The sequence below is a fragment of the Cricetulus griseus genome, chromosome 7, assembly GCF_003668045.3.
Source record: "Cricetulus griseus strain 17A/GY chromosome 7, alternate assembly CriGri-PICRH-1.0, whole genome shotgun sequence".
Lineage (NCBI taxonomy): Eukaryota > Metazoa > Chordata > Mammalia > Rodentia > Cricetidae > Cricetulus > Cricetulus griseus.
The window spans coordinates 3,865,275-3,884,885 of record NC_048600.1 but is presented as its reverse complement, the minus strand read 5'-3'; the positions used below and the strand labels follow the sequence as shown (position 1 = coordinate 3,884,885).

Genomic DNA, 19,611 nt, shown 5'->3' with positions numbered 1-19,611 from the left:
TTAAGTTAACAAAGACATCCTCCAGCAGGCAAATGGAACTGGTAGAATATCCAATTATTACTCAGCATTAAAAAGGAAATGAGTTATCAAGTCACAAAAAAGGGTGGGTAGTGTAAAGTTTAAAATGCTTAATACTAGGTAATAAGAAAACAATATTGCTGGGATTTGGTGCATCTGTTGTCCCAACTATTCAAGTCAAAGGCAGCAGCAAGATTACTTAAGCCCGGCCTAGAATTTAAAAGAGGGTTCAAAACCACAAGAATTTAAATGTCCTAATCGCCTATCAGATGAATAAACCAGAATAAAGTACCATTTTTGAACCCAGAGAGATGGGGTAATAGAAATTTTGTTGTGATCAATTTCCTCCAGTAACTTAATTTCAGTAAACTGACCAAGTATAAAAACCTCACATTCTGCTGAGTTTATATCTGACTCAAGTCTATTCCAGTTAAAGTAACTTTCTCCAAGTATTCAACCCGCCTGCTGTTCTTTCATTTTTAAATTAAAGGCTCTTGCCAGGCCTGGCGGCCCCAAGCCTTTAATCCCAACACTCAGGAGATAGCAAAAGTAGCCTGGTCATTAGAGCTAGTTCCAGGACAGCCAGGGCTGTTACACAGAGAAACCCTGTTTGAAACAAGCCAATAAAAGCTCTGAAGCCAGGCAGTAATGGTGGCAGGTGCTTGTAATCCCAGCACTCAGGGTGTTCAAGATCAGCCTGTGAAAAGCAGGGATTATAAAAATGTCTCAAAAAAGTAAAATGGGGGAAAGCAGGGAGTCAGAGTTCCAGGTCAGTTTGACAAGGCTGACAGGTGTTGTGGCAAACACCTAGTACTCATAAGGCACAGGCAAGTGGGTCTCTGAATTTTTTTTGGGGGGGGGGGTCTCTGAGTTATCAGCCTGGGTTACACAATGAGATCCTATATTTCAACCCCTCCCATCCCAATACAGACCTGAGCCAGGCATGGTTACAGGTTTATAATCCCAATATTCAGGAAGCTAAGGCAGGACTACCACTAATTCAAGGCCACAAGGGATATACAATGCCTTGCTTGTCTCAAAAGACCAGTTCTGAGTTAGCCTTGTTAAATCCAGCTGAGGCAGAATTACAAATTCCAGGGCAGCCTGGAAGAGAATGCTATCCCACCCACAAAACAGTTCTGTATTTTTTTAAATTATGCATACAGTATTCTTTCTGCATATATGACTGCAGGCCATTAGAGGGCACCAGATCTCATTATGGATAGTTGTGAACCATCATGTGGTTGGGAATTGAACTCAGAACTTCTGGAAGAACAGCCAGTGCTGAGCTTTCTCAAACCCCATGGTTCTGTATTTAGATGTTTTTATACTAAGCTACTATAAACCTAGTCATTAGTCATTTTATCTTGGGTTTTTCCCATCTTTACCCTCCAAATACTCCACAGCCAAGTCTAGTATTTATTGAAATACTCTTTGAGGGGTGGGAGAGATGGCTCAGTGGTTAAGAGCACTGGCTGCTATTTCCAAAGGACCTAGGTTCAATTCCCAATGATCATGGCAGCTCACAACTGTAACTACAATTCCAGGGGATCCTACACCCTCACAGATATACATGCAGGCAAAACACCAATGCACATAAAATACATGGAATTTAAAGAAAACTTATGTAAAGTCTGATGGGAGAGCTCTGTGCATCCCTTATTCTATATCCAAGGATAAAGTCTCAGGCAGTGGTGACACAAACCTTTTCATCTCAGCACTGGGGAAGGCAGAGGCAGGTGGATCTCTTGAATTAAAGGACAGCCAGAGCTACTCAATGAAACCCTAACTGGTGGGAAAGGGGATGCAGGTTAGACTCCATCTCAAGATCCTCCAGGCCCAGCCTCCCAATATACATTTTCACTATGCCTGGTCCCCAACTTACTGCCTACAATAATGACATTGGGGCTGACTCCTAATCTGGGCACCATTATTCCCCAAAGGCTAAAATTAGTTACTAACTTTCAAAACAGGGCCCGAGCTACTGAACTATGGTCAGTGTTAAGGAGAAAAGTGAATGAGATAGGACTACCACTTTTCCAGTTCAGTAGTGGGTGGTCACAAACTAAAACTTGTATTCATTGCACTGCCTGGAACTGCACTGAGCATACTGGCCTACAGAACCAGTACTTTGGAAAGGCAGGAAAACTGTTTACTGGGATAATTTACTCCACCCCATCCCTTCAGTATATCTAGAATACTACTAATCTTTTGGCTCAGATACCATAGTTTCAAAAACTGAGTATCAGGATTATTTGTTCAATCTCTGCAGATTTATTGTTGAACAAACTTAATTTTCATTGAATACAGAATTAAAGCTAACCAAGTGCAACAGATAAGACTGCCGTTACACACATAGCTTCATACCAACCATGTATTCAATCAAATTCTAAAACCAAAGAATCCAAATGACTTCCATCATACTAGTGATCAGCCAATAAGGTTGAGGCAGACCAGTATTGAAGTTGCAATACCATTAGACAACTCTGTTGAAAAAGCCTAAAATGGACAAGAACAGACTCCTGTGCTACTTGCTTTTACATCAAGGCTAAGAAATACAACAATAAGTTTGGAAAAAAAAAAAAAAAAAACACAAACAAAAAAACTCGAAAATAACTGTTACTGCCCCAATGTTTAGTATACATAAAGTCTGAATAAGAACCTATACCATTCTAAGGTCTACCAGATACTATTAAAAACAAAAAACCCAAAACAAAAGCTACATGAAATGCTGCTAAACAGGTCTACAAAACTGCTTTGTCTCATTAACATTTTTTCTTAACATCTCTTTATACCAGCTTGGCAAAATAGAACAATGTTGTCAGAAACTGCAAAATCTAGTTCAGATATTAACAGGTTTTTTTGCACAGGATAAGGCAATCTATTCAAAGGAACAGAGGGCTGAATAATTTTGCAAAGCTGGTTTACAAGGTTTTGTTCCAAATTCAGACAATTCTTCAAACATGCATTTTTGGTATTAAGTTGGCTGTTTGAAAGAAAAAAAAAAGTACATTGAGCAAAAACCACCAACTTAATAGTCTAAAAAAAAAAAAAAAAAAAAAACACAGCTACTAAGATCTGCCTCTAGAAATCTTTCTTTCTACTTAATGTGACATTTATGCCAAGTTCCTGTCATGCACCCATTTATAGGCTAAATCAGTGGTCCCTCTAGCTTGACAATTTGAGATTGTTAGCTTGAATTCTAGTTAACACCAATTCTCAGTTAGGGATCTGCCATGATGCATTCATTCATGCTATTAACGGGACTCACAATCATTTAACCCAAAGGTACAAGGGTAAAATGGAATTTAAAAGTCCTTTAAGATCCTGGCCAGTATTATGGATATAACAGTTAATGATATTAATACTTAACCAACACCATTAAACTTTGTACAGGCCAATATATAGTCAATAACATTTTGACACCTGATGTTACCAAATTGCAAAGTTATTAATATTGAACACAAAAAATCTAGTTAGAAACATTTTATTTAAATGTGCCAAATAAAAACCCACATTTTCAGACCATAAGATGTTATTACATTCAACAAAAACATATTTAACTGCTGTGAATTTTACAGAGCAATATAATAACCCAGATCCATTTTGATTAGATGGTTGATGATCCTTCCTAGGTTACATTTTACAGACATAACAAATCCCTTATAATAATGTAAACAAAACATTTCCCTAAAGGGTGAATTTGAGAACTTCAGTCCATTCTTTCAGGACTTGCACTTCTTCGTGGACTTCCTGATGGGGAACGACTGAAAAGAAAAAACATTAAGTTTGGAACCAATTAGTTTAATGAACCTTCCTCTTCTTGTGCAATGAACAATTCAGTGTTTCAATACATTCAAAGGGATCAAATTCCTATGGCCAAAGGCCTAACATAAATTTATGTATTTTCTCCCCTTTACCTTGCTTGGTATTAATTCTTAAAGATTATTTAATTACCTGTGTGGGTTATGTGCACAAGAATTCAAGTGCTTGAAGAGGCCAGAGGTATCTGATCTCTACTTGACATGGGTGTTAGGAATTGTACTAGAGATCTTAAACACCTCTCCAGTCCCAGTATTAGGCTTTTAAGAACCAATCAGTCAAAATCACAAGGTTAAATAGGACAACTATGTGAAGTTTGGGAGATGGTCATTAAGGGGCATTAGACAGGAGTAATTTATTTGAAAGGTTTCAATTTGCAATTATTAAGACATGTTTTTGCATTATGTGGACATTTCCTTTTCAGCTACTATACACAAGAAAACATGTCTTTTCTTTTTTTTTTCTTTTTTTTTTTTAAATTTTTAGTATTTCAGACAGGGTTTCTCTGTGTACTTTGGAGCCTGTCCTGAAACTAGCTTTGTATACCAGGCTAGCATCTCCCTCCACTGCCTGGCAAAACCCTGTTTCTTAAGTGTAAAATTCCTACAACTAAGGACAAAAAAAAACCCCAAAAAACCAAAATACCTTAAATTTCTCCAACACTTAATGCTTATTTCCAACTAGTTTTAACTAATACAGAATAAAAAGCCATCATTTAAAAATCTTAATACCCAATCTATACAGCACCAATTCTCCAAAGAGCTCAAAGACCACTAAGTAGGCAGTTAAGATCTCTCAAGAGGCCAAATTTTAAGGTTTGGCAACAAAACATTCTGGCTTACCTTCTTTTAGGAGATGGAGATCTGGATTTTGATCGGCTGTCAAAACATGAAAAATTCTAGTAAGAAAAGGCACTAACGAATCATAGTCCTACCATAAAACAAACCCCCAAATTATAATTAAAATACCATTATTACAGCTGGGCAGTGGTGGTACATGCTTTAAATCCCAGCACCTGGGAGGTAGAGGCAGGTGGATCTCAGTGAGTTCCAGGAATGTTAAGAGATCCTGTCTCGAAAAATCTCATTGCAACTAAAATTTCAGTGCCTATCACATTTCCTTTAGAAAGGACATCTTAAAATGACCCAGTTTTCATGAGTTCATTTTTTACATTCTGTTATAATGTACATTTCTCAGAATGGTTTCCCTATGCACCTGTAATTTTTAAGGCCTCTTGACCTCCAAAGTAATATTAAGTCATGTAATATTAATTTGAATACAGCTCCGAGTAGTAGGCCATGTATAAATGAAGTTTTCATTTGCGTTATTTCTAAGTAACAGTCAAGCTTTGGGCTAACACCCAAGTTTCAGTAATTTACAACACTTTGAACTCTTTGGATATTGGTGCTATATAATCAGGAGCACTAAATCAGATTTTTTTTTAACCCTACCTGCTTCTTGGCCGTGAAATAGACCTGGATCTCGATCTCGACCTGGAACGCGATCTTAAAAATGAAAAGGGACACAATTACACAAGAATTCCTTTATATCTTGAGTACCTTTCCAGGACTCAAGTATAGGACAGAGGAGCTAAGACAACTGCTGCATGACTCTTGACTTAAAACAATCCAATGCAGTGCAAATGATCAGATTTCAAATACAAAAAAGAACCAAGCACTCTTTCAAATATCTGCTCTGTCATGCCCAATTGGTATTGGTCACTACCGTGCAGGTACAACTGTCCCATTTTCAAACACTAATAACCAAGATTAATACTAGGTGGTTCCATCTGAGAAAACAGCTATGACTTGACTTTTATTTTATCTCAGTTGAAGGGTCCTTTATTTGTCAAACCAAGTTACGTTGACTATATATATCTTTTGAAAACCTTGAGATTTTATGTGTTGATACAGAAATGGTACAATAATTTTCTCAAACTGTTAACAGTTTTGTTAAACAGCAATAAAGGCCAGTGGCTTTTATATATAACTGCTTCTTCTAGTACAAATTTTTTATGAAATATATCCAAATGTAAGGTTTAATTACATTTAATCCCAGCACTCAAAAGGAGTCTCAAATTATGTAACCACAAAAATACTTACACAAAAAATCTTACATTTTCTTTACTGAAAGTATGTTTGAGTAGGTGAATGCCATAACCTTCCAGAACTCAAGAGAGCAACTTGTGGGAATTGATTCTCTTCCCTCCACATGGGTTCCAGGCTTGATGGCAAGCTTTGTAGCCAAACATTTCTTCAGCCAGCTAGCATCATGCCTACCCAGGTTATTCACTGGAATAATTTAGTTTTTTAACTCTGTTCTGAGGTGGGGTGTGAACCTCATATGCTTCCCATCTGTCCTCAAATACTGGCCCAAGTAACAGTAGTGTCTCAGTCTAAATGCTAGGACTACAGGAATATCTCACCACACTTAATCTTCACATCTCAAATATTCTGAAGTATCTCATTCAATTAAAGTACTTCACTGTGTCATTAAGACGTGACAATTCATTTACAAGTAAGCAGGAAAAATGTGTTACATACTGGAAATACCTCGATCCTTTTATAGAACCAGACCTAGATCTTCTTAGTGAAGCTGATCTTGATCTACGAAGAGACACAGACCTTGATCTTCGAGGGGATGCTGATCTTGACCTAAAAATTAAGACATTCTAAGTCCATCTTCTTTTCCCAGTTGTTAAAACTTGAATTTTAGCTAGGTGGTGGTGACATATGTTATACGTTATTTTTTCCCCCACAGCACTCAGGAGGCAGAGGCAGGAGGATCTCATAAGGCCAGCCCCATCTCAAAAAATCTACAAACAAGCCAGGCGTTACTGACACACGCCTTTAATCACAGCACTGGGGAGGCAGAGAGGCAGGCAGATCTCTGTGAGTTCGAGGCCAGCCTAGTCTCCAGACTGAGTGCCAGGATAGGCTCCAAAGCTACACAGAGAAACCCTGTCTTGACAAACCAAAAGAAAAAAAAAAAAATCTACAAACAAAAAAACCCTCGAATTTTAAAGTATTTCTCACCTTCTTCCCCGGCTCCTGCTTCGTGAGCGAGAGTATCGCCTTCCCCTGGATCGGGAATGTGATCTAGATCGTGACCTATTTTTCAAGTTAGAAAAATACAAAATATTAGACGATAACTCAGTTTTAGTGTTTGTGTACCTCTGCTGAAATCAAATCTCAAAAACTATTTAAAATTTAGTATCTCATTTGGAAAAACTCTGGGCCTATAAGCTTTTTTTTTTTTTTACTACCTAAAAAAAGATTTGTTAAAAGCTGAATTACAACTTAGAATTACAAAATATAAAACACCATAATGTGTATTTAAAATAAACCTTGCAAGTTTGCAGGTCGACCCTCTTTGGCCCATGGTCTAGTAGTAGGTCTAGTAGATCTAGACGATCTAGAAGTATCTATAGCCGATCGCTGCATCTAGATGTTTTCTTCAATCTAACGACGATCAAACTGACAGCCAAAAGAGCCAGGTGAGGCTTGATTGACGCAAGAAGATTTTTCTAGGTGGGAATGTGGTCAATCTGGTGTTCCTCTTTCTAAAGCGGAGGGGGCCCCAATTGTAAGCCAAATTTACTGTTACGGCGATCACCGACTCAAATTTTCTGCCCTTTAAAGAATAAGGTGAAGCTAGGTGTAGATGACTCGAGGGGATCTGGCCTCTTATGCTGATCACCTCAAGGTCTAGGAGGATCTTAATTGTCGGATTTGCAAGGCGCCTCAGCATGATATCATAAGGCTCGTGACATTCTGAATCAAGGCGACTGACTCAAACGAAGAAACCTGAAAGGTTTTGACCAGGTTGATTATTAATATATTAACATTTTTAATTAAACAAAAATTGTAAAATACACCTGTACAATTAACATTCAAGTTTATAGAAAAACACTAGTTTTCTGCCTTGCTAATAAAAGAATTACTTTGATTAACTAGAATACCAACCATTCCTTTTTTAACTAAATACCTGCTTCTTCTTCGACGGCTATAGCGATGACAGTCATAAGCATAATGTCCCTTTTCACCACACTCATAGCATCTATCATTAGGATCAAAGGGACGTCGGGCAGGTGGCCTATCAAAACGAGATCTCCGAGGCATGCCCGTCGATAATTCAACTCTCACTCGAGAACCACAAATCACCCTGCAACAAGAAAACACTAAAATTAAAATATCCACACGATTTCTAAAAGAAATCTACCAACAAACTACTCATTCCCCCTACAAGGTCTGTTTACAAAGCTATCTTAAAATTATCAGGTGCCTGTAACACCAGCACCAGAGAGGCTGATTCAGGATCGCTCCATACACTAACTGAGCTTTATGGTGAGCTCAGGGTCAGCACCCCCCCCACCCCCGCAACCCGATCAGAGCAATCTATGATTAACAAGACTTCGATCTAGTCCACAGGAATATTTTAAACGCACTCACTTCCCATCCAATCCACGAACTGCATCTTCTGCATCTCTAGGATCTTCAAATTCCACAAAGGCAAACCCTGGAGGGTTTCTGGCGATCCATACAGTCCTTAAGGGCCCATAGTAACTGAATGCCCTTTCTAATTCTCCTTTACCAGCACCGGTGCCCAGGTTACCGACATACACCTTGGTTTCTGTTTCAAAATGCAAACAGAAGAAATGTTATTCCCAAGTGTATCTTAAGTTTGGATTCATTTACAACAGACCACCCTTAAAGCTGCACAAAGTGCATGTTTTTGTTTTGGGGTACTCAAGGAGACTGAGCCAGTAAGTGATCTAGTACGGAGCCACACTCCAAATATTTTATCTACACAACGCTCAGGTGAGTCTCCTGCCTTCGAGCCTCCCTGAGGCAGATGGGACTAAAAGGCGTGCGCCACCATGCCTGGCTCCTTTTATTTGGCGGTCTCCACCAGTGATTAAATGGTAGCCTTAACCCCGTGAAAATAATGAAAGCCCGACTCGTGACCAAGTTCTGGCGTTCTGATAGGATGGAAACCTTGGAAAAACTCTGCAAAGGAGCGTGATAGATTAAAAAGGCGTGGGGTGGGCGAGCCCGGTCCGGTCCCGCCCCGCCCCCACCCGGTCCCGAGCTAGAGCGCGCGGGCTCCCGTGGCCCGGCCCGGCGAGAGTCCACGGGGAAGCAGAGGTGCACCGGTTCCTGCTCACCCAAATCCCTGACTCAGAGCCAGAGCAGCCACGCTAGAAACGGCTTAAAAAAATAAAGAAAAAGGAGAAAGGAGGCCGTCGCCGGTCGCAACGCTCCTTCCTCAATTCAACCCGTGGCCGGGGGCGAGGCGAGGCGAGGCGAGGCGAGGCGAGGCGAGGCGAGGCGCAGCTCGCAGCCGCCCGTTTCGTACGGTCTCCAATCCGACCCCGGACCTCAGCGCCCAGACTTGCCCGTTCCAGTGGCGGGAAAGCGCTGAGGAAAATGCGCCACCGCGGTCGTCAATGTGCTCAAAATGGCAGCCGCGGCCGCCGAGGGCGGGGTGGGGGAGGAGGCGGGCGGCAGTGCGGGTACCGGCGACGCCGCGGCGGACCCGGCCCCCGGCGCTCCAGCCAGGCCCGGGGACCGCAGCGCACACACGCCCTCCGGCCCCGCTCGCTCTCCCTCCCACACCCCGCCCCCGCGGCCTCCGGCTCCAGCTCCGGACGGCGTGCGCCGGGGCCGCCATTACGCACGCGGAATAACCGTCTCCAACCGCCGCGCCGACCCTACGGCCTCCCTCTGCTCGGGCCGCCACCAGCACCAGCCTCCCCCGGGCCCCGGCCGCTCACCTCCTCCATACCGCCCGTAACGTGACATGATGGCAGGCCCGCGTACTCGGCTATAGCTCGCAGTGCTCGCAGCTCGAGTAGCGCGGAAGCGGCTGCGCGTCCTCGCTCGTCGACACTCCCGGCGGCACTTGGAGGAAGAGGCCGGAGTCGCGCTTATATATGCGGCGGGCGGGGATTTTTTTTTTCCCCTTGCGCATGCGTCGTGTCAACGTTCTGCGCGGCACAAAGGAGCTGGGCGGAAACAGCCTAGAGGCGGGGCGGAGGGACCTAAGAGGCTGATCGAATCGCGGGCGGAGGGATACGTTGCCATGGGAACGCGGAGACCTTGCCCATAAACCTGTGGCCTCCCGGGCGGCCTCCTGCTCCCTCCCCTCCCCTTCCCCTTTCCTGAACCCTACCGATCCTCCTTTACCTTCTCCCAACCCTTCCACCTCTTCATCTTAACCTAGGAACTGACAGTCTAGTAACCGTAACTGTAGTGCAGGAGCGTTAGACCGTTCTGTGAAAGCCTGTAAAATCTAACCGCTGATGTCGCTGTCGCCACCTTTCGCTTTGGGGTACCTGGCCTAGTCTTCCACCCGGGGATCTTTGAGGCTCATCAGAGGTAATTAGAGTGACCAGTGTGAAAACGCCCCGCCATTCTGCTCCTGATCACCGCATCCCAGGCACTCAGAAGTGCCTCAGCGGGGCACTTCTCCCAGGGACTCACCGAGTCTGCTCTGAGTCCTTGGGAGTCTGCTGAACAAAGGGATACAGATGGGGGTTCTGGCAATGTTGAAATTTCGGCAAAACTAAAAGTTTGCAAGCATACTGAGCCGCGACAATTCTTAGATTCCTTGCACCTGAAGCACAAAGTTTGTTTTTGTTTTTGTTTTTGTTTTTTTCCTTCTAGTGCTTTGGAGCTTTTAAGGTTGTCTAGTTTTCACTTAAAGCGTTACAGCTCAGCCACTCGATATATGTCAAATAAGTGAAACTCTCATCTCCAGATTGCTTAAATCTGCCTTCGATTTTACATAATGTGTTGGCCAGAAAATAGAGCCGGCTCTGAAACTAGAGTTCAGTTCTTTGTATCAACCACCAAAAAAATACAGACATTACATCATAAATACTTGGAACACTCAAGAGTTGGAAATTTTACACATAAAATTATTTTTATCTTTTTGGTCTCCATTTGGTGTGTATAGATGCAGGTGTAGAGTACAGAGAAATGAGACCTACCTGGTCAAAAAGCATGAGACTCTCTTAAGTGCTACCAATGTATAGATATGTTGGTTTTCAAATATTCCAAATCAAGGTGTCTCAACAAAATGGTGAGAAAATAGAACCTGTATACAGTATATGATATATGTGTTCTGTCTCAGTCTTACTGGTGTGCTCACTTGCTTGCCTGCCATAGGGTCTCCTGAGCATCCCCAGCCCCTGGCTTTTGTTTCATCCGCTTCTCCTGAAAAGCCTTAAACAATTATAAAGACTTTTATACTTTCCAAAGGAACAGTGATTCTATAAACCTTATAAATTTCACTTTTTTGGTTTGTTTGTTTTTCGAGTGGGGTATTGGGATGGGAGGGTAGGTGGGGGGTGGGGGTCTCTGAGTAGCCCTGTCTGTCCTGGAACTCAGAGATCCACCTGCCTTTGACTTCTGAGTGCTGGGATTAAAGGTGTGTGGCCAACACCCTGGCCTCCAGCTTCAATTTAAATAAATCTACTTAAGTCAACAAATATTATAACATTTGCTAATATACGCTATGGAGTAATTCTTATATATCGTGGTTGTTAAATCTTGACAATGTTACTTTTTTTTTTTTTTTTTTTTGGTTTTGAAACAGGGTTTCTCTGTGGCTTTGGAGCCTAGCCTGGAACTAGCTCTTGTAGACCAGGCTGGTCTCGAACTCACATCCGCCTGCCTCTGCCTCCCTAGTGCTGGGATTAAAGGTGTGAGCCACCACCGCCCTGTTTGACAGTGTTACTTTAAAGTTGAATATTGTGATACATATCTTTGATCTCAGCATTAAGGAGGCCAAGACAGGAAAATCAGAAGCCAACCTGGGTTCCATAGTAAAGTATAGGCCGGTCTGATCTGCATAGAAAGACCCTGTCTTTGAATTGAAAGGAGGGTTGGAATATTCAAAAAAAATTTGCATCAATTTTCAAAATTATCTTCATATACTAAATTTAACATTTCCAGAAAAGAATTAAACAGTCAGTTTTGGTGATGGTGTTTATTTATTCCAACTTCCAGTATGCTGAGAAAAAAGTTCTTTTTATCCCCCTTACAGTAGTGGAGATTGCACCTAGTGCCTAAGGCATAAACAGGAGGCAAGGGGAAGTTCCTTTTGAAATCTTACTTCCTTCACTGTTTTAGTTTCATTTTTAAAATCATTGCCACCATTAGGGCAGAAGAACATCCTAAAATAAGAAAAGACAAGCAATTTAAATCTTTTGTACAGCTATCTTTCTTTTTTTAAAAAAACATAAATAATCTAGCTGGGAGGTGGTTTACACCTTTAATCCCAGCACTCAGGAGGCAGAGACAGTCGAATCTCTGAGGTCAGGCTGGTCTACATAGTTCCTGGGCAGTCAAGGCTACACAGAGAAACCCTGTCTCAAAAAACAAATAAACCAGGCATTGGTGGTGCACGCCTTTAATCCCAGCACTCAGGAGGCAGAGGCAAGTGGACCTCTGTGAGTTCGAGACCATCCTGGTCTACAAGAGCTAGTTCCAGGACAGCCTCCAAAGCCACAGAGAAACCCTGTCTTGAAAAACCAAAAAAAAAAAAAAAAAAAAAAAAAAAAAACCAAAACCAAACCAAACCAAAACAAAACAAAACAAAAAGGCTGGAAAGATAGCGTAGAAGTTAAGAGCCCGGGCTACTCCTACTCCTCCTGAGATCCCGAGTTCAATTCCCAGCAACCAGGTGGTGGCTCACAGCCATCTATAATGAGATCTGGTGCCCTCTCCTGGCCTACAGGTATACATAATAAAATAAATAAATATTAAAAACCAAACAAGCAAACAAAAACAATCTATAAGAATGCATTTACGTATTATCTACATACACATGTACATATGAACTGCAGGTTATTCCAAATATCCATGCTCAGCTACATCCTTTTATTCTTTTTCTATATATCACCATCATCTGATCCTCTAGAATGCTTTTGGAAATTCTTGGAAGGAAAAGTTTGTAGAACGTATAATTCTTTCAAATTTTAAAAAATGAACTCCTCCTTCGCGGCATACAGCATACATTTCAAACGGTATGAAGATGCAGAGAGCAGTAATGAGCTCAGAGTGACTTGGCCAAGACACAGGGCGTGGTAGCTCATGCCTGTATTCCCAGCACTGAGCCAGCTGAGTTAGAAGAGTCCTGGGTTTGAGGACAGCCCCAGCTAACAAAGACTGGGGGTGGGGAGGGTGAGTATCAGTGTGATAGTAAAACTAAGAAGAAGAAAATTAATGCAGAAGATGGTTAGGAGTTTAAAACAGTTCAGAGAATTGTCAGGCTTTTTGAGGAACATCTTGTTACATTAAAAAAAATGGAAAAGTAAGGAATCTTGATGCCCTTAACAAATCAATCATGGTCTTCCTTCTCCGAAGAAAGAATACTGATGAGCAGGACTGGATCAGACTGATGTCTTAATTACAGAGCTAGAGTTTTTTAAATTGTTTTTTGGGGATAGGGTTTCTTTGTGTAACAGCCCTGGCTGTCCTGGAACTGCTCTGTAGACCAGGCTGGCCTTGAACTCACAGAGATCCACCTGTCTCTGCTTTCCAAGTGTTGGGATTAAAGGCTCCAGCAAGAGAGCTCTTTCTTAATGTGTAAGGCTACAGGTTTAATTCTCAGTCTCCCCTTAGCCTGCAAAACCATTTTAAAATTATGAGAGACTGGGGTAGCTCAGTAGTAAATGTCATAAGGCATTAGGTTTTATTCCTAACATCATAAAGAAGTAAATAGAAAAAAACCATCCCATAGGCATGGTAATGCACACCTATAAACCCAGCACTTGGAAGGCAGAGGAAAGAGGACCATAGGAAGCTCTAGGCCAGTCTGATTTACACAGCACATTCCAGGTCAGCTAGGGCTAGATTGTAAGACCCTGTTCCAAAAAGGCAAAAAAAGGGTTGGAGTGCTGCTGTGTAACCCTAAAGGGCTGGAGTTCTGATCCCAGGACTCACACTAAAGCATGGCAGTAGTCCTGGCTACCTATAATCCCAGGGGCTGGATGCAGAGATGGGATCCCTGGGGCAAGCTGGCTAACTATATTACCCAGAATCAGGGCACTCTGAATCCAGTTAGAGACTCTGCCTCAACAGTTAAAGTAGAAAGCAACTGAGGAAGACACCCAATGTCAAAATTGGGCCTTGGACCTCCACATACATGTAACAGGTGCACCTATGCATACATGTGCATTCACACACATGCAAACATGTATATGCCCTTGCATAAAACACACACACATGCTGGGTGTTGGTGGCGCACGCGGATCTCTGTGAGTTCGAGGCCAGCCTGATCTCCAGAACGAGTGCCAGGATAGGCTCCAAAGCTACACAGAGAAACCCTGTCTCGAAAAACCAAAAAAGAAAAAGAAAAAAAGAAAAAAAGAAACACACACACACACACAGCCACAATAACAACAAAAACCTAGAACTATTTCCTGGACATCTTAGTTTACGTTAACAAACATTTATGAATGCCTAGTTTGTAGGAATATGCTGGAATAGAGATATAAAGCTGAATAAAACAGATCATGCCTTGAAGTTCTGAGGTGGGATATAAGAGCATATATAGGAATAATTTTAATAACACAGTGAGAGAGGTACTTGTCCACAAATAAACAATGTTGTGTGTGGTTATGCTAATAATCGGTAAAGGTTCAGAACAAGCAAAAGTTGAGCTGTGGAGAATGAGCTTCTATGGCATATCATTTGAAAGTAGTTTTGTTAAGGCCACAATGAAGGCAACTTTGTCCTTAGGCTGAATCTGGCTGTCACTTCGGTGCCTCTGGGTGACCTTGATAGAGCCACTATCCTTAGTTTTATTGTTAGTTGCATTTTTTGCTTCTGCAGCGTTGGGGATAGAACACAGGGCCTCATGAATGTCAGGCAAGAACTCTCTCTACCACTGCACTGCATTTTCAACACTACCTACTCCTGTCATCACCCCAAGGTTAAGTTCTTTCTCAATGCACCAAATGACTTTCCCATGAACAGCCAGTTTTCCAGGGATGTGTATGACTAACTTTCCTTTTCAAAGGTTACTGAAACCTTTGAAACATAAGTTGTAAAAACAAGCATTTCTCTAATACCTCTGGCCGGGCGTTGGTGGCGCACGTCTTTAATCCCAGCACTCGGGAGGCAGAGGCAGGCAGATCACTGTGAGTTCGAGGCCAGCCTGGTCTCCAGAGCAGTGCCAGGATAGGCTCCAAAGCTACACAGAGAAACCCTGTCTCGAAAAACCAAAATAAAATAAAATAAATAACACCTCTGAAATGGTATTCCTCAACATTTAAAAAAAAATGTGACATTTTTTTCCTTTTCCCCTTCTTATTAAAAGCTGCATTTCTTTGCTGGGCATGGGAGCCCACTCCTTTAATCCCAGCACTAGGGAGGCAGAGACAGATTTCTGTGAGTTCAGGCCAGCCTGGTCTAATGAGTGAGTAGAGAGACCCTGTCTCAACACCCCTCACAAACAAACAAACAGTATCAGTGACAATATAATACAATATTAAGAATAGTGTAGGGGATTTTTCGTTCCCATAATCTTTGTCCCTTGGACTGGACAATACCTAACTTCCTTAGTCCTAACTAGAGTAATATTTAGTTATCCTTTCTAACCAGATTCTTGTAGGATAGGATCGAGAGATTTTGTGTTCATCACAGTAGAGTTCTACACCAGAATACACAGCAGTAAGAGTTTATGGAATTTGTACAGTGGCTAACTGGGGACAGAAGAATTCTGCTGCTTTCCAAGGGTTTTCTTTGTTTTGTTTTGTTTTTTAGAGTCAGGATCTCTCTGTGTAACATTTCTGGCTGTCCTGGAACTCATTTGTAGACCAGGCTGGCCTCGAACTTCTAGATCTGCCTGCCCCTGCCTCCCAAGTGCTGGAATTAAAGGCCTGCACCACCACTGCCCAGCTGCAAAGGGTTTACTTTTTAGTGTTTAGTTTTCTTTAGTACATTCTAGATGAACTTTTCAGAAATGCATCTTCTGGTTCCCTAAAGCGATCCTCTCCTTGTCTGACGTAGATCATAGAGAACACCCTAATGCTGCATCTCACAGCGATCCTCTCCTTGTCTGAGGTAGATCATAGAGAACACCCTAAAGCTGCATCTCACAGCGATCCTCTCCTTGTCTGACATAGATCATAGAGAACACCCTAATGCTGCATCTCACAGCGATCCTCTCCTTGTCTGACGTAGATCATAGAGAATACCCTAATGCTGCATCTCACAGCTAGTTTTGCATTTGCCTCCATTTTAACAGCAACACTTGAGACTGAGCTTTGTGTGGAAGAAGAGCCCCTGGTCAGGAGTGCAGCAGCTACCCTCATTGCAAGTCTACTTCAGATATTCCTGCCTCTAATCGAGGAAGCAAATATGTCACGGTTCCTAAGAAATGAGGATAATGAGGACAACATGCTAACTATGTCCGTTAGTCTAAGTGAAGGGGAAAGTGATAGAATGGCCAGAGTAACTAGGTCACTCAGTCTAAGAGAAAGTGAACCAGAGGAAAAGTTTGAGGATGCCCATGAAATTATCCCTGTGGCAACAACAATGAATCTCTTATCATCCTTGGAAGAATGCACAACTGGATTGTATTTGTTTCTAAATAACAGATTCTCCGATGCAATCAGTCTTATCCACCCATGGTCAAATAACAGCCCATACCACGCCCTAATATACAGTATGCTTATGATTGTCAAGGCCATTCTGACTTTTGAGCCACAGGATATTCAGATTGGAATGAATGCTGCAAAGGAAGCTTTGAAAACCTGCAACAATTTTCGGAAAAGACCCAGGATAATGACTTTATCTCGCCTAGTGAGTAGGCAGGGAATAAGGTCGATCAAAGAGGAGGAATTACATGCCGAAGTGTGTTATGCTGAGTGTCTGATCTTGAAGTCTGCCATAACATTCATACAAGATGACAGTTTGCTGAATTTCCTTAAAAGTGGCATCAATGTTGGGTCAAGCTATCAAATATACAAAGACTGCCAACAGGTCTTAGAACTTATGCCTGATAACCAAAGTAAAACCCACAGACACCTGGATGGAGGGGTAAAGTTTGGACTTGGAGTATTCAATCTGATGTTCTCACTTGTGCCACCAAAGTCACTTAAACTTCTCAATATTGTTGGCTATTCTGGTGACAGGGAAGTAGGCCTGGCTTTACTTCACGAAAGTGCGTCTGAGCCTCATATAAATAACATCTTAAGTGTTTTCACTCTTCTCTTTTATTACAATTATGTGCGTGTGGCTGTTGGTGTTGAAAAGGTTTCCACGTCTGCTACAGAAAGTCTCTTCCTAATCTACCTGGAGAAGTTCCCCAACTGTGTTGTACTTAAATTTTTTCGTGCACGTTTCAGCATGCTGAATGGAAATTTTGAAACCGCACAGTTAAAGTTACAAGAGTGCATTATTACACAAAATGAATGGAAGCAGGTTCATCACCTCTGTTACTGGGAACTCATGTGGTGCCATATTTTTCTGCAGAATTGGAGGCAGGCATTCAACTATGCCAATCTACTGTCTCAACATAGCAGGTGGTCTAAGGCAATATATACCTACAGCAAAGCTATAATAATGGCCTTGCTTCCTCCTAATTTTGTGAACTCAGAAAATGAGAGCATGAGTTCTATCTTCTTACAGGTGGACAACCTGAGAATTAAATTTTTAGGATCTTCTGTGCCAATAGAGAAGTTTATTGCTGAGAAAAGCCAGCGCTATGGTACTACAACAGGCTGGTTTACAGCACAGCCCCTTCTGGAATTCATTTATGCCTGGAGTGGCTTCCGAGTCATGAGCAAGAAAATAGAGCTCATTTCAAGCTGGCTGTCGATAATTGACAAAGGGAAAGACCTTTTGAATGAAAACCCGAACGAGGAGTATGGCACGGATGACATGAGCTTGTTAAATTTGCTGAAAGGCCTCTGCCTGAAACACTTGGGCAAACATTTGAAGGCTGAGCATTACTTTATTCGTGTTATCAAGAAGGAGAAAATGTTAAAATATGACCGCTATTTGGTGCCGTATAGTTACTATGAACTGGGAATGCTGCATTATCTGAAGGGAGATTATGCCAGTGCAACAAAAAACCTAGACAACATAAAGAACTATAAAAACTATTCCATGGAAGCCCGGCTACAGTTTAGGGCTCACATTGCCCTTGAACAAATAGCTAAATTAGAAAAGTGATTTCTAACCCAGTGTGCTTCTGTTTAGTGTGAGCGGGATATCCACAGTCGGTCAGGTAATTAGTGGGTAGAAAAGTAATTCCTGTGAAAAACAAAAACCCAAGAGGTGGCTGATAGGAGTCTGATAAGTCAATAAGAAAGGAATACGCCCTTTCTTTGCCCCCTCTCCCTCTCCTTACCCATAAAACGCAATGCTTAGACTGAAAACCGGAGTGATGCACATTCTTGGAAAAGAAAAGGCAAATGCTGTACATAGCAAAAATATTCATGAGTTGATTCCATTAACAGTTTTAAAACCTCCTAAGGCTTAGCCTCCCACCAGATAATGAATATGTCCTGAACAGAACATAGTGAATGCTTAACTGGTAAAGAAATGACCTCCACATCTTCCTGTTTCAAAAATAACAGCACACAAAGTGGTATGAACTCTGGAAGGTTTTCCCTTAGAAACAGTCACTTTCATTGGCTTTTATATCTAAGATGATTTCTCCCTGTGTGATAAGGACTATCTTTTACACTTTTACATTAGGAATACTATGAAGTTCTAATATGAATTTATAATTTGCCATTGGGTAGTGAAGAAAGAAGTCTCCACCCATATATAAACCCTATGATGATAATTGGAGGAGATCAAGAGGATGTTAAAAAAGAGGATGATGGGTTAAAAAAAAAAAAAAAGGACTGGGGACATGGCTTAGCAAATAAAGCATTTGCCACATCAGCACGAAGGCCAGAGTTTGGCTCCCCAGAACCTAGGTAAATTCTTCTGGGTGTGTGTGGCAAGCCCACCTATAAAAGGTGGGAGGAGGTGGGGCCCCAGGAACAAGCTGGCTCTTTAGATGAGCCAGCTTCTGGGAGCTCTAGGTTCAGCTGCCTCAGTAAAATGGAAAGCAATCAGGGCCACCACGTGCATAGGCACTTACATACACACCCACACATTTGTTCACACACACACGGTACAAGCAAACATGGGCACACCACATAAAACTGAAAAAAATTAAAAATGAATAAACATTTTTAAGTGAAGAAAAGGTGAGGGCATTTTGAGGTACAATTAGTGGCTGACAAACCCTTGCTTTCATTGTCCTCTCTGAGGTATAATTTCTATTCTAAGGTGTAATTTCTATTTAAGAGCAGCCAGCTTTTCAACATCATTAATTCATTTGATAGGCCAATCTGAGAGCAAGTGGTAGTTATAGATCTTGTTTTACCTGCCTTAGGGATAAAAACTAGTCTGCAGTTTCCAGAGAGGTAATTGGGCTGAGTACATCCTCAATTCCTACAGTTACTCCTTGAAGCAAATGTTGGGAAAGAGCCTGACAAGGTGATCCAGGCTTATAGGCTTAGCTCGTGAGCACAGGCTGAGGCAGGAAGATTCATGTTCTAAACAAGCCTGGGCTACACAGAGATCCTGAATAAATGAAACAAAACAAACATGAAGTCGATCCTGGGAATGCTGTTTGGTCACAAAAGTACTTACCTAACTCAGGGCAAGGAAGGCCCTGAGTGATCCTAGCACCCACCAAAAATAAATATGTATATTTTTAGTTTCCTAAATTTGGATTGCTAAAACACATTTT

The 19,611-nt window shown here is 41.8% G+C and overlaps 2 protein-coding genes across 5 annotated transcripts; one reads left to right on the top strand and one right to left on the bottom strand.

Moving 5' to 3' along the window:
• Positions 1–2,269: 2,269 nt before the first annotated feature.
• Srsf7 (serine and arginine rich splicing factor 7) lies at positions 2,270–9,775 on the bottom strand. 4 transcript variants are annotated; one of them, XM_027426016.2, is made up of 8 exons: positions 9,617–9,775; positions 8,292–8,472; positions 7,828–8,004; positions 6,876–6,950; positions 6,384–6,494; positions 5,292–5,345; positions 4,683–4,718; positions 2,270–3,785 (listed from the first exon to the last, which is right to left on the bottom strand). In XM_027426016.2, exons 1-8 carry the CDS (start codon positions 9,642–9,644, stop codon positions 3,731–3,733), a joined length of 717 nt encoding a protein of 238 aa, XP_027281817.1. In that variant the 5' UTR covers positions 9,645–9,775; the 3' UTR covers positions 2,270–3,730. The 4 variants fall into 4 exon arrangements, with proteins under 4 accessions (XP_027281817.1, XP_027281818.1, XP_027281819.1 ...); XM_027426017.2 differs by having other exon boundaries at positions 6,393–6,494; XM_027426018.2 differs by lacking the exon at positions 4,683–4,718.
• Positions 9,776–9,803: 28 nt separating this feature from the next.
• LOC100756657 (tetratricopeptide repeat protein 39B) lies at positions 9,804–19,038 on the top strand. Its single transcript, XM_027426015.2, has 2 exons — positions 9,804–10,220; positions 16,102–19,038. The coding sequence occupies exon 2, from the start codon at positions 16,215–16,217 to the stop codon at positions 18,030–18,032; it is 1,818 nt and encodes a 605-aa protein (XP_027281816.1). The 5' UTR covers positions 9,804–10,220; positions 16,102–16,214; the 3' UTR covers positions 18,033–19,038.
• Positions 19,039–19,611: the final 573 nt, after the last annotated feature.

Excerpts from the sequence above, each read along its gene's own strand:
- Srsf7 (XM_027426016.2), bottom strand. The coding sequence starts at position 9,644 with ATGTCACGTTACGGGCGGTATGGAGGAG. Across the intron at positions 6,951-7,827 it reads AGCCGTCGAAGAAGAAGCAG|GTCACGATCTAGATCACATT; the intron begins GTATTTAGTTAA and ends CTTGAAAAATAG. Across the intron at positions 3,786-4,682 it reads TCTCCATCTCCTAAAAGAAG|TCGTTCCCCATCAGGAAGTC; the intron begins GTAAGCCAGAAT and ends TTTTCTTTTCAG.
- LOC100756657 (XM_027426015.2), top strand. The coding sequence starts at position 16,215 with ATGTCACGGTTCCTAAGAAATGAGGATAATGAGGACAACATGCTAACT.